The following is a 14,716-nucleotide window of genomic DNA, read 5'->3' on the forward strand; positions in this document are numbered from 1 at the left end:
GCCCATACACGGTACAATTGCTGGGTGCGATGAGATGCGCGCTTCCGTGACACATCTCATCACACAGCTCAAAAAGTATGTGCTGCACATACTTTTTGTACTAGATCTCATCTCATCTCATTGCATTGCAAAACCGATGCGATGCGATGTAGTCCAAATTGTGCCGTGTATGGACACCTTTAGTGTCGCTCTGAAAGCCAGCTATGCAATTTTTTTAAGCTCTGAGTTATGCTTTAGAGCCCAGTGGGTAATATGTAATTTAGATGGCGGGGTTCTACCTGCTAAAGCCACACTGGCCATTTGAACCTCGCCAAATTCCCCACGCTGAGAAGAAGAAGAGGTTCTGGTAATTTCCTCTGATTTACAATACACAGAGGAAGACTGGCCATGTTCCTTAGAGGAGTGGTGTGGCTGTCCGATAGGTGACCCCATGTACAGAGAACGGATACCTTCATGATGCCTGCTACATCCCTAAACCTGTTTAAAATGGTTCACATGATATTTGTGATAAGTTAGACAAACTAAACATAAGCAATGTTTTAAAAAAAAAGCTGCAGGCCACCTAGGTAGGAATGTTACTAATGTGCACATGGAGGGGGCTCCCAGATTTTTTAAACTCCTCAGGGACAAATGTATACTTTTACAGAAATATAATACTAATAAAAAAAAGGTTTGTTTATTTTATTAAACAGATTCTAAAATTAGGAAGTGTGTGTGTGTGTGTGTGTGTGTGTGTGTGTGTGTGTATGTATGTATGTATGTATGTATATACTTTAGTGCTGGGCACTTTAACGGTTATTAACATGTGTATTGCGGGCGGCGGAGGGGAGCAAAAAGCATGTATTCCCCCTGGCACCGAGCATTTATAATTAGTGTTGTTTCTAATTGTAAAGTGCAACGGAATATGCTGCACTATATAACAAACTGTAAACAAATAAATGTAACCCCTATGGCAGCAAGCATTTATTTCTCCCCCTGGCAAAAAGCATGGACCCCCCTATAACAACAAGCATGCAATCCCCCTTTGCAACAAGCGTGGAACCACCTATGGCAAAGAGCATGCAATCCCCCTTGGCAACCGTATGCATTCCCCCCTGGCAATGACTATGGAACCCCCTATGTCAACGAGGATGTAATCCCCCTGGCAATGAGCAGGCAATCCCCTTCAGCAACAAGTATTTATCTATAGAGATAGATACCTATATATTATGAAAAGCTAGAAAAATTGTCTACGTGTACATTGGTCTTTGGAGGTTACTTTCTCGCTACATTTGCAAAGTATCCATGCATTCAATATATCACTATGCAATCCAATGGCATATATATATACTCCCCCATAAACTTATTGTATTGGTTGACAGAAAATGTCCCTGTTACTTGTGTCCTTTTATATGTTGGCTTGCAGCAGGCACAGCATTGAAATTTCCTTGCATGTGCCTGACACGATGCCTCAAGCTGCAGCTCTGCATGCATTCTCGTTTTCTGTCCCATCTGGCGATGACATCTTGCGGCTCTGTTCCTGCATATATAGATACTATACAGATGTGTGCTGTGGCACGATTCTGCATGTATGCCATTATAAAAAGTGCCCACACTTTGCGGTGCTTCCAGAAACATCGTAACTGGATCCATCTGTATGAACGGCATTATAATTTGCGCACCGCAGAATTGTCACTTTGTAAATTGATGTAACCATCTAAAATTTGGCTCTGTTCCTCTTCTCTCTAGGCTGCTGCTAGACAAAAGCAAAATAGAACATTGCTACCTTTGATTAGCTTGGTCACTTTGCAAATTGTTGTTGAATATTTGTGATATGTCCCCACCAGAAATGATAAATGTGTTGTCTGTGAATAGATTTTAAATAATAATTATATTGACCAAATTAGTTCTAAATATCTTATATATTTAGAACTAATTTGGTCAATATAATTAATATTTAAAATCTATTCACAGACAACACATTTATCATTTCTGGTGGGGACATATCACAAATATTCAACAACAATTTGCAATTTGCAATTTCCAATTCAAACTTCAAAAAGCTTTGCAATTAAAAGGAACTAAATCAAAGTAAATGCACATGTGCCAATAGCTCTGAAGAGATTACAGGGAAAAGTGCGTAGAAATCAACATTTCCATCTTTCCATTCTTCCTGCCGAAAAGGCGGGAAGACATTCTCTTCCTGATTTTCTCTATACCCGTGGCAGGCTCACTCCTCTCCATTCCCATAGTTTGGTCCCCAAACAGCAGCAGTTGTCATCTGACCATGATTAATGTATGATCAGTGCATGCAGACCTCTTCCGTATTATGAACGATGTGAAGTACCCTGTATTTCATTGCTGGGACAGGCCTTTAGTGCGAGATATTCCTTGGAAATTCTAAAATATGATCAAGGTATTTGAAATAGAAAAGTATCATTATTTATATATATATATTACTGTAGAGGAGACGTTTCAAAAGCTGGAAACCTTGATCACAGGGCTCAATGCTTCGATTAGGATTTGCTCTTTCCCCAGATATTATTTGCAGGTGTTTATCCAATTATCAGCACCGTGTATGTTTATGTTTGCACTTGTATATACCATAGCATTGCTGCTTCACCGCTTTGGGTTTCCTACCATTTGTGAGGAATTTGCATTGCGTACGGGGCTGAACATGTCTGAGGATTACCAATAAGCATCAAATAGTTTTATTGCTTTCATTTTGATTTAAGTTCTTCTGTAACAATGTAGGATCTTTTGGGTCTTGCGCAGCATGGTATCCATAGGAGAGCACACGTAACTGAATTGTCACATTTATTGGGTAGGCACCTGAATTTCTATCTTTCTAACATTTGTGTCCCCTATAGAACTCATTATGGATGTCTTGTGACTTAATTATGCATATTTCGCTCTTTTATTGGTTACAAGGCTACAATACTTCGCACGTTGGTTATTTGTTACTCAGCAGCAGATTTAGTGGTCATGGTGCCTCTAAGCACAACAATAATGGCGGCTCCCCTCTGCCAGTTTCCGTTGTTTGGTTAGAAGACCTGATTTGATATATTTATGTATGTACAGTATGGAAATGTGTATGTTGGAAATATCAGATATCTGTTATTTTTGCATATAAATTCTGTTACGTTTAGTCACACAAAGAGCTGACATAATTAGACATGCTCATGTGTTTCTTTTCAGCCTGTAGACAAAGTGAAATTCTTTTTATAATCACTAATGAATACCGTGCATGTTCTGTGTAGGTGGAATTAAAAAGCCTGTGACTCATCTAAACAATATCTGCAATTTGCTTAATGGAATGTTAACTACCAATGAGTAACGGCTTTAGCCTCTTGCACGTCAGCTTTTGGCTCAACTTTTTAATTATGACATGTGCAGGGCGCCACTCTTCTCGCCGTGCATGAGCTTTGATGAACCTGCACTTAAGTAACTGCTAATGGCCTGCACCACAACACATTAAATCAGTGACTATATAGTCTGTCAGACATTCTGTACTTCTAGAATTCACAAGCCAAATACAATGTAAAATTTACATTGGTCTACAATCATTATTTTAATGAATACTTTAAATCGGCTCTAGGCGCTAGTAATTTTCAGTCATTCCTTATGTTGTTTTGTTGGAACATCAAGGAAATATTAAGGGTCTAATTCGGGTTGCACCTTAACGCGGCCTGCCAAACGCCCGAATCTCTTTCCTGCCATGTGAGGGAATGTCCCAACAATCAAATGATTTCTCTCCCCTTCGGAAATAAGTCTGTCAAAGTGGGGGTGGGCGCTGATATCTGTATATCAGCATGGATATGCACACCAGACCGGTGCTAGAAACACCACAGCAGACAGCGAAACTCCAGGCAGGGAACAGGAACTGCATGGGTTTTCAAAATTGGCAGCTGCTAGAATGAACACTGTATCACATTGTGCATTTAGGTGACCTTTTTGTTTAACCCCTTTTTTTTTAAGGTAGCGCTCCCCACTGGGCGAGTTTTTTAGGGGGAGCGCTCCCTAAAAAAAAACACCACGCTGTATGTAGAGTCCAGGCAGCGCCGCTGATCACAGTCAGCCGCAGCCGGCGCCCAAACCCGGGTTGTCATAAGCCGGCGCCACAGGCTGTAATACAACTGACAGGGGGAGGGAGGAGGGAGGCGCTAAACAGTGGCAATCCTGAGAATTTTCCGGGCTTGCCAGTCTGGGCACTAAGGTATAGCCCAGAAAATTCTAGGGATTACCAGTAAAGGGGTTAAAGGGTTCTACAAGTTATACAGTTATTTCTACACTCGGACAGGCCCTGCCTAAAGGTTCCAAGTGCCCTAGTCTAATGCACATGTAGCTCCCCTTGTAATGCTGCTAAACACACATGTATAGGGACTCGCCAGTCATACTACCCATGTGCATGTAACTAAGGTTATACAATTGGCATGTATGATCTCATGCATGTGGCATAGGAAGGAGACTTTTGCTTTAGGCTGCCCAGCTAGCGCTGTAGCACAATGTACATAATGTAATGGTTCTATCAGTAAGTTAAGGGACAAACACATGGGGCAATTTCAGCCCCTTTTCAAAGTGATGTGACATGGGGCAGTATTCAATGAGAATTTTCTCTGTGCATTGCGAGAGGTTTTTTTCTCTCGCCATGCACTCGCTGTGTTTTTACGGAGATTCTCCATGTTTGGAGATTCTCCGTCACGGGTACACTATTCAATGTCGCAGGGGCTTGTTGCCCCTCACGGCGAATCTTAACCCCTGCAGCGGACGAGTGTCCGCTGCAGGGAGCCGTGGGTCGGTGGCAGGCAGGGAGATTGAAGTCTCCCTGCCTGCCCCATAACGTATGTGGAGGGAAGGAGGGCTCCCCGGGACCCAGTCAGCACAAGCGGCCCCCCCCAGCAGGGGACTGGGTATATTCACTGCTCCCGATCGTGCATATGTAATAATCGGGTGCAGTGAATATATGAATATCTAATGAGTGGCTCTCAGCTCCGGCCTCCTGCTGGCTGTTATGTTTAAAAAAAAAAAAAAATTAATATATATTCATGTGCTATAAGCACATGAATAAAAATAGCATTCCCCTTCACAGAATAAAATTCCTGATTTTTTTTTTTTTTTTTACACCAAAATGAAAAAAAAAACATATTTTAAAAGTTCACATTCCACTTCTCCATGAAAAGATGGAGAATTGCTACATGGAGAGACACAGCGAAAATCATTTAAAAAGACGGCGAAAATATCACATTGAATAGGGTGGTTCACTTTTTGAGACCAAAATTCTCCATCCAACGCGAAAAATTCTCCATAAAACACGGAGAATTTTTCTCATTGAATCCTGCCCATGGAAAAGGTTGACATGAAGATACTTCACTATCTGAGTGGGCATAGAGTGAGAATATAATAGTGTGCCCAAAGCATGGTGAGCCAGGAAGCTTTCATATTGGAATTATTCATATTTTAGAAATAAGACCCAATTCTCAATAAAAGTTGGCATTGTCGTTATTTTCAATGCAAGTTTCCAATATTCTGATTCCCTGAGGTTTTTTTAAATTTAATATTTATTGATGAGAATTATAAAAAAAAATGTTTTATAAACTCCACTAAAGGCTACTTAGCGGGTACTGTAGTGCTCCCAGCTCCCTCAGACACCGTATCGTGAATGAGATTCAAACTTTTGGGGCATACATGCTTGGCGATGAAAGCCTCATTTTCAAGCGATCTAACTAGATCGCTTAGAAATGAAGCATGGCTGTGTATGGCCCCCTGGTGACGGTGCGCTTCGCATGTCTCTGAAAAACTATTTAAAAATGTTCAACTATGTGCAGTCCAAGTTTGTGACAAAGATCGTTTGCTGTAAACAGATTTTTCTTGAAACCTAGATTTGCATTGAGCATCTGTATTTGAAGGTCTAGGCACTGACCTTTAAAGTAATGCCTACCGTGACAGCTACAGACTGTAACTGTAAAATAACCTAAAAGTGGAGCGCAGTTCCAAAAAGATCGAGCATTCTCCAATTATAAAGTGAAAAATAAATACATAAAGGTTCTCATGTTAACATATAGTTCTAAAAACAATCCTCTCCAGATTTATAACCATCTGTGTTGGTCTGCGTTACTGAATCTTTCTGTCATTTTATCTTGGATGTCATCTCGCTACCTCAAATGTAATCTTTTCAGAACAGAATAATTAATATTTCCATCGGCAAGTAGTAGTTGCCAACCTGATACAGTATCTGTATCATGGTTGAAAGCACAACAATCAACACTGCTCCTCAAGCTTAGGTGTCGTCCTTGATTATGAACTGTCCTTTTCCTTCCCCCACATTGAATCTGTTTCAACATTCTCTTGTATACGTTTAAAATAAATATCCACCGATGCACCCATATCTTGCACAAGACACTATAAAAGATCTAATTCAGTCTCATTTATCTGCTACTTTTGACATTGCAATAATCTTCTTACTGGTCTTCTCCATAACAGAATTTTATCATTACAATGCATTTTGAATGCAACTGCAATGTTCATTCTTCCTCCCTAAATGTTCATTGTCTGCTAGTCCACTGTTAGGCAGGTATTCAATGATATTTTTCACCCTGTGCAGCGAATCCTGTTTCTGATTCTCTGCACAGTCGCTGGGTTCCAGAGCGCTGCCAGCCCTCCCTCTCCCCCTATTCAACGCCTCAGGGGCTCACTGGATTTTTAATCCCCCTGTGAATGCCTCAGGGAGCCAGGGGGGGGGGGGCAGGGTGACGCAAGGCAGGGAGATGGAAGCCTCCCTGCCTGCGCCGGAATGTGTGGGGCAGAAGGAGTGCTTCTGGGGAGCTGGCAGGGGATGCGGGGGAGGGAGCTGCTGCACTGGCCCTGCTCATGCATATGTATTGAGCGGAACCAGTCAACCTGAATCACCCCCATAGTTCGGTATATACCGGGTAACCCCTTTAATTTCCAGTACTGTGTACCCTGTTCTACAGTATATTACTCCAGCCTATACAGTACAGTTCCAGATGATTGGGTAATCCATAAGGTTTAAGTCCTGGTGGCATCCTAAGTACCAGTGTGTACATCTAACACTAAAGGAACAATGGGCAGTTGTTATAGGCAGAAGAGCATCTAGTTAGCTCTTGGGCTCTTATACAATTGTCTGGTATTCCATAACATTTTGTTACCTGTAATCTGCCTAAATGCAATATAAAGTACTTCTTTGCAAACCTACTCCAACATACTTCTCTGTCAATCTCAGAGGTTTTCCCATCTGAACCTCTTCTCTTTGCACAAGATCTATCTCTCATCCATACTTATTATCTGCTTTCATTCACAGATACAGGACTTTTATCAGGCTACAATCACTCTATGGCATGCCCTCCTACAATACAATAAGACTTCCCTCTAGTCTACTAACCTTCAAGTGTTCCTTGAAAACTCACCTATTCAGGCAAGCTTATTAAATTCCAAAACCACCCACATAACCTCCATAAGCCTGTGTGTCTGGATCATAGAGACCACTATGAACCTCTGCATTCTGGTTGGACCAATATACAATAAGTGTAACCTTGTTTATCATTGCCAATTTCCCTAAAGATTGCAAGCTTGCGAGCAGGGCCCTCTTAATTTTTTGTGTGTTTTTTATTCCCCAGTCTTTTTTTAAATAATAAAAATTATTATTATTATTATTACTATTTGTTCTAATGCTAAAGTACAACTAAATATTCAGGTGACATATAAGCAACTGTTAATAATAATTACCATTTTGCACAGAAGGTCAAGATGATTGATGATTCGTCCATTACTGGGCCGTTTTCACGGCCACCAATTCAATCACATTCAGGAAAATCTATGGTAGTAAAAAAAACCTTTCTTTACTTTTTCATTGGTGAGTGCTCTTTTTGTAACTAATTTGGCCACTATAGATGGATAAACTATTCATTTTCATATTATAATATGCCCCTAGATATTGTCCCTGTATGTCTGGTATTTTTTATTATTATTTTGTTTTACAAGATGATGACACTGGTCCCTGTTATTGCAGTCTATGTATTGCTCAATGTCACTTTTTGAAGTCTGCTGACTACGAAGGATATATTGCACAGTGTACCGTGCCTTTGCTGAGCTTGCCTTTTCTTCAAAACATTCCTAAATCCACCAGTTGATTCGCATTGCTTTTGGCTTTGTTTTCACTAAAGAAAAAGCTACAGTTTCATGGAAAAGTCCATTGTGTATAATGGATGCCTGCTTTATGGATGACTAGGATGAAATAGGAGATGACTATACTTGTAACATGGTATTGAACCCTCATTATAAAGGACAGGAAGTTAAAAGCACAGCATAATAAAGAAATGGGGTACACTAGAATCTAAGTAGTCCTGAAATATATTAATATAACAATTATTAATATATAGGCAAAGCATTAGTGTGATATAGGAACTGACTTCAATTTTCCTAAAAATAAAACCATGTCTTGAAATACAAATGATTTTTTTTTTATAAATATTAAAAATAAAAATCTATAAACAATCAGTCTGTTGCATTGTCACCCAGTAATAACATGCAAGCATAAAAATATATTATGGAATCAAATAACTAAGGAATCAAATTAGAAATTGCCTAAATCATATTGCATTCACATGTCTAGTCAGAGTGGCATCACTAGTCTTTATGATACCCAATGCGGCTGCAGGGAATAATTTGCTGGATGAAAAAAGGGTGTGTGGGCTCACTGTGATGGGGTGTTACCTCCCTGAGGGGTGTGGCCTTATGACCAGACCCCCACTTTTTGTTATTCGGTGGGAGGAGGGGTCCAGGAGATGCGGGCTCCCCTTGTGACAGGAGCCAAGTGCTGCATGGAATGTTATACTGTGCAGCATTCAGCTCCTGTCATTGAGCAGGAGCCAACAAATTGCTGACACCTGCAGCCTGCACCCCATTTATAAAAACCACTGGCGAGGCAGCTAGGATTTCTTAGGCTGTGGACTTTCTAATCCTCACTAGTGAAGCACACCGGAGCCATTGCAAAGTCGTTAGCATCTGCATTCTCATATGCAGCATTAATGCAATTACTAGGAACATCTACTCCCCAAGAGAGTCTATGGTCATGCAGGCTGGCGCAGTAGTAACAACGCTGGCAAAATTTCTCTGAGTGTATGGCCACACTTGAAGGCCTATACACCTGCATACTTGCCGCCACTCAAAAATCTCACTGCAAGCTGCATCACAGAGTACAGTGTTATCCCGACACACTCGTAGTCTGACGATAATGGAGCAGTTGTGTGAAACATGAATTAGGCCCTAAATTGTGAGGACACCTCTCCTTAACATATGGTCTGTACATATAATGGATTGTGGGCAGTTTTATCAAATCTGTCAGAGAGAGAAAGGACCAACCAATCCTACTGTAATACCCCTTTCACATTGCAAAGCTGGGATCTCAATCCTGGCTCTGGCCAGTGTCCGGCGCTTTCAGATTAAACCTGGGTCGCCCATTATACAGAGGGTGACCCATGTTTAACCCGGATCAGGTTGGTTGACACGTCATCAGACACATACAGTATGACCCGCACCAAATAATGTTTTGGGAATATATCCCTGTGGATGGATTTTTTCAAAAAAGAAGAAACTTTTTATAAATATTGTTACTCTTGGTTTTAGGGTGCTCTCAACTGATTTAGCGTTTGACTTGTTCAGAAAGAGAAGGAAAGAAATCAGTTTTCACTGGGATGCACTCCTCATCCACATTGTCCCATGGGACATAAAAATTAGTACATGTTCTTTATTGGTATGCAATTAAAGGTAAAAGGCCATCATTTATTATTCCATTTGGTCAATTTGATTAATTGTCTGGTGACCTGGTATAACGAGTCCCTGTGGCAGGGATATTGATAGCGAAGTATTAAAATAAAGTAATGTATATAGATAAGAAAAGAAAATAAGAAGATTAAAATCTGTAAACTGTTGTTTTAATCAGGTTTGCTCTGATAGTTTGGTGATAACTATCAGTGGTATTGTCAATACCACTGATAGTTATCACCAAACTATCAGAGCAAACCTGATTAAAACAACAGTTTACAGATTTTAATCTTATTTTCTTTTCTTATCTATATGATAATCTAAATGATATTTTCCAAGCTCTGTTTGACAAATGTCAGGAATTGATTGGTTGGTACTTCTCTCTCCAAGCCTTGATAAATCTGCCCCTGTCAGTTACAGTTAAGTCTTTTGCGTGAACATACAGTAGACCTAGTATCAGCAGTTTTCATTTAACAACTAGAACGTGCCATGATGTTAGTATTGCATATGTAATCTATGCTTAAGTAAATAGCGTACGTTTCCCAGCTGATATTAGAATAATAAGTATTACACTAGTCCCACATTAATAGAGGACAGGGGATGAAAAATGTAGCAGGAGTCCACCTTTTAGCGGTCTTTGTCCACTACAGTCCTAAACGCCGATAGGGTCCATTCCGCTGAGCTAAAAATAGTAAGGTGGGAACGGTTCCTGCCTGTAGCTGGACAATACTACTGTCGCTATGGCTGATCAGAGGCACTTACCTATTTGTTTATGCTAATGTGTTTCTTCAGCCTGGAAAATAGATATGTTTTCCACTCCTTCTAGTAGGCCATGTGTCAGTACAGTTATTCTCAGTGTTCCTATATAGGCAAATTGTAGACAACTATGACAGTACATTCTGTACCATTTCCTTATTATGCAGTTGTTCACTTTTAACCCTTTGACTGCCGAAATCTCTCACATCTTTTTTTAACCAACATTTTTTTTTTAAAATTTATAGATTATCTATATTAGGTAAACATTACAGGTCATTATGATGAATACAAATGTTTGCTTGGCAATTTTCCCACCTATTTCGACAATTCACTTGGCCAAGCCGTACAGTATATGCAGATAAAAACATAGACACAGCGCTGCCAAGTTCATCATTTATCATATTGCCCACACAGTTACTGCACCCTCTCCTTGGCAGAGTATTGGGGTCCTACTTTTATTCCGGCCTATACATTTATAAATTAATAAATATCCCATGCCCCCTTTTGTAGGTGTTCTTTTAACTGTGTTTTGTCTATTCTCTAAAATGTAAGCATTTGTACAATTTAATTTTTTTCTAGTTCCTCATTGTCCCATCTATTGTGGGAAGTGCTTTATTACACCGCATGTCAGATGACCGATGGGAGAAAATAACGGCATGGATTTATGGGATGGGCCTATGTGCCCTTTTTATCGTGTCCACTGTATTTCACATAGTTACCTGGAAGAAGAGTCATCTCCGGTATGTACCTTTTTATTATAAAGCCACTTTTTTTTGTTGCATTATCAGAATCATTGGTCATCACATATAAAGCTCTGTTCACTAAGGCCACTTTGCAGTTACAAGCTAATATATTAAAATATACCACCATGTAGTGTTCCAATCATTGCAATTAGCTAGGATTGTTTATCTTACTCTGGAATGATCAGTCAATCACAAGTAAACCTTCTGTTCAGTCTGAATGGGTGGACAGTGGCAACAATGTTCTTGAACATCATAGATGGAGGTAAAGTACCAGCCAATCGGCTCCTGTAATTTTTCAAAGACAGCCTATAACATAGCAGTTAGGAGCTGATTGGCTGGTACTTTATCTCCTTTCACTCGCATCATCGTGAGCGGGTCTGAAGAAACACTGACGACCCGCTCACAATGTGCATCGTGAGCGGGTCGTCATGGTGTGTACCCCACATAAGTGAAGAGATCCCACAGTTCTCATTATACAAATATCCTACACCTATTAGTCTCTTCTAGACCAGGGGTCCTCAAACTATTTGCTCTGGGACCCCATCAGACAATAAAAATAATTACAGGGACCCCCAGTAAGTTACTGCAGAAGGCCATCACATCACATGTGTAGTCAGCAGCATTGTGGAGGCACAAAATGAGGGGAGGAGTCTAAAATAACAGACAACGCAAACATTTTCAGACTCTTTGAACCACTGACTGAGATTAGAAAAGTCATCAGCCTGATGGTCAGCAATGTGGAGTCGCGACCCCATACTGAGCAGGTCAGGACCCACAGTTTGAGAACCGCTGTTCTAGACTATACATAGATCTGAGCTTTTTATAATGATCTTTATCGTGAAATTGTGACTTATTTAATTTGACTCCAGAGTTCACATGGGAGATAGCTGACTCCACAAACTCACTGTGGACCTCGCTATACCTTTTTTGGGGGTTAGCATTTGATATTGTAAATTAACTCCCCGTAGCATTGTCACTATACAGAACAATAATTGGCAGCTCTCCCTGACATACTGAATTATTTATCTAACCGTGGATCAGTTACAGAAGTATCCAGACAGATAAGCTTTCCTTTCTTCTTTCCAGAACTGTAGAACACTGTTTCCACATGTGCGACAGGATGGTTATCTACTTTTTTATTGCCGCATCTTACGCACCATGGTGGGTATTACAGGCTTTGTTATCTATGATAGATTTTAGAAATGTGCATTATTTTCTTATTCATTTTAAAGTTCTGGTGACCGTTGATAATAACTGGGGCAGTTTTCACAATTGTTCGTAATAAGTACAGATATATTTCATACATCTTTGCCACACACTAAGTCACGTGAGAATCTGCTAGCTCTTGGCACCTTTTTTGACGAAAAGGGCATCTTAACCCAGGGTTGCCTACTCTCCCGAAATGGCCGGGAGTCTCCCTCGAAAATCGGGTCCCCCTCGCGGCCCTCCGGAAGGGTGTGCAGCCCTCCCGGATTCAGGGGACTCCCCCTGTGCCCCCGACTGCTGCATTTAAATGCCGCAATCCGTGGGTCTCAGAGGAGTGGACGGAGCTAAAATGGCAAAATCTCGTCATTTTAGCCCCGCCCCCTCCATGGAGATTCATGAATTCAGCAGTTTAGCATAATGGGGGCGGGGTTTAGTGACGTCGCGCTCGAGAGCCCCCCCCCCCCCCCCCCCCCCGAGCAGCTGCTGAAACTCTCCTCTCCGGGCTTCTTGCGGAGAGGAGAATATTAAAGTCGGCAACCCTGTCTTAACCACAATGCAATGCAAATAGGAAGCTCAGTGAGACACTGCTGATTAATTTGTTATGACACTTGTATATCTCTGTGTGTTCTCCAATACAAGCAAAGTTCTGCTCCATATACAAACTCAGTAACCAACAATATACAAGTGTCGTTTTATCCAATTAGTCAGCAGAGTCTCCTCGCGTGTCCTAGTGACATTGCATTGCTATTAAGATGCAATTTCTGCAAAAAAGAACAATTCAGCAGACCTGCTCAGGGAGTGGCTGCTCCGTCACGCCAGGAAACTCACACTGAATGTTGTATTGAGGCTAGATTTATGTGGACACATCTATATGCTCTTGGTGGCAATAATAATATTATCTGGCATAACTTATTTAGCCTTTTTCTGGACAAGCTGGGCAGTGGCATATCTATAATGGGCATACCCATTTCTTCAACATTTGTTTCTTTTGAGTCTCACGGCAGCTTTGCAAAATCACTGGAAAAATGTCAGCTGCACTATGTTCTCTCTTAAGAAGACTCAAGGCCCATACACACTGGGCGACTTTGAGCTGAAAGTCGCTCAAAACAGCAGGTTTGAGCGGCTTTCAGCTCAAAGCCGCCCAGTGTGTAAGGCCCGGCGGTGAGGGCTGCTGGGAAAGCTGTTCATTGTCTTGTTTGGACGGCTTTGCATAGCGCTCTGCTATACAATGCCGCCCCCCTCCATCGCGCCGGGCAGGGGGAAAGCCGCTCAGTGTGTATGCACTGAGCGGCTTTCCCGGCAGCAATGAACGTGATCATCGCTGTCCATACACACTGGGCATAGTCGCCCAGTGTGTATGGACCTTTAGGGACAGAGCTAGATTCTACTTGTGCTCAGTGCTGCCGCCTAGGGAGGTGGTGGCCCATTCAGACTGCCTACAAACCCATTCCTCTCACAATACTTCCCTGATGGTGGGTTTTGTTTCTGGTTCATTATTTTTGTAAAAACAATATATGTATTTAATCATATATAGGACGAGTAGTACAGACCCAGATATTTAATGAGAAGTGCACTTGCATGACTCTCCAGAATACTTCAAATGTGTGACGTAAAAAGGGGTGATGCCTAGGAAAAGAAAAGTGGTAAAAATATATCTTACATGGCAGATTGACAGTATAGTAGCTTAGTGTACAGTACCTCCTTGTGCTGGTATATAGTAATTTAAGCAAATGCCCACCATTCAGTCACAGTCGTCCTTAAGAAAAGTTGTCCAGCACCAGCACTCTCATTGTGCGTACAATGATTGTGCTGATCTGTTTGGGTTGACTTCTTCTGGTAGTTCAGAATTTTTTATTTTATTTTTTTCAGATAAAGTTTCAACAAATAACCATACATTCTCATGTTGTTTAAAATGGTCTAAAAACTATTTTGCCTGTGACTTTAGGTTAAACCTACGTGAACTTGGACCATTGGCATCTCACATGAGGTGGTTTATTTGGCTGATGGCTGCAGGTGGAACTGTTTATGTATTTCTGTACCATGAAAAGTAAGTTGTTTTTTTGTTTGTTTTTTTACACATTGTATTTTGCAACTTTGGGGGGTATTTAATCCGGTCCGATATTCGAAACAGGTGGAAGTCGAATTTAAATTTAAAAGTCTAATCTTTTTAAGGAAAGGGTTGTGGATTGTCGAATCCGTGGCCCTTTTCCGACAATCTACTGCTGTTTTCATGGATCCAACTGCTTTCCGAC

General features: G+C 41.0%; 1 protein-coding gene across 2 annotated transcripts in view; it reads left to right on the forward strand.

The window, feature by feature from the left end:
- MMD (monocyte to macrophage differentiation associated) overlaps positions 1–14,716 on the forward strand; it is a 76,988-nt gene that overhangs the window by 40,437 nt on the left and 21,835 nt on the right. For both annotated transcript variants that reach the window (XM_083148642.1, XM_083148643.1), the window contains exons 3-5: positions 11,095–11,255; positions 12,345–12,419; positions 14,410–14,511. In XM_083148642.1, the coding sequence (XP_083004768.1) occupies positions 11,095–11,255; positions 12,345–12,419; positions 14,410–14,511 (338 nt within the window). The remainder of the gene's footprint in view (positions 1–11,094; positions 11,256–12,344; positions 12,420–14,409; positions 14,512–14,716) is intronic.

This window comes from Crinia signifera, chromosome 6, assembly GCF_055691185.1.
Source record: "Crinia signifera chromosome 6, ASM5569118v1, whole genome shotgun sequence".
In the NCBI taxonomy this organism is placed as follows: Eukaryota; Metazoa; Chordata; class Amphibia; order Anura; family Myobatrachidae; genus Crinia; species Crinia signifera.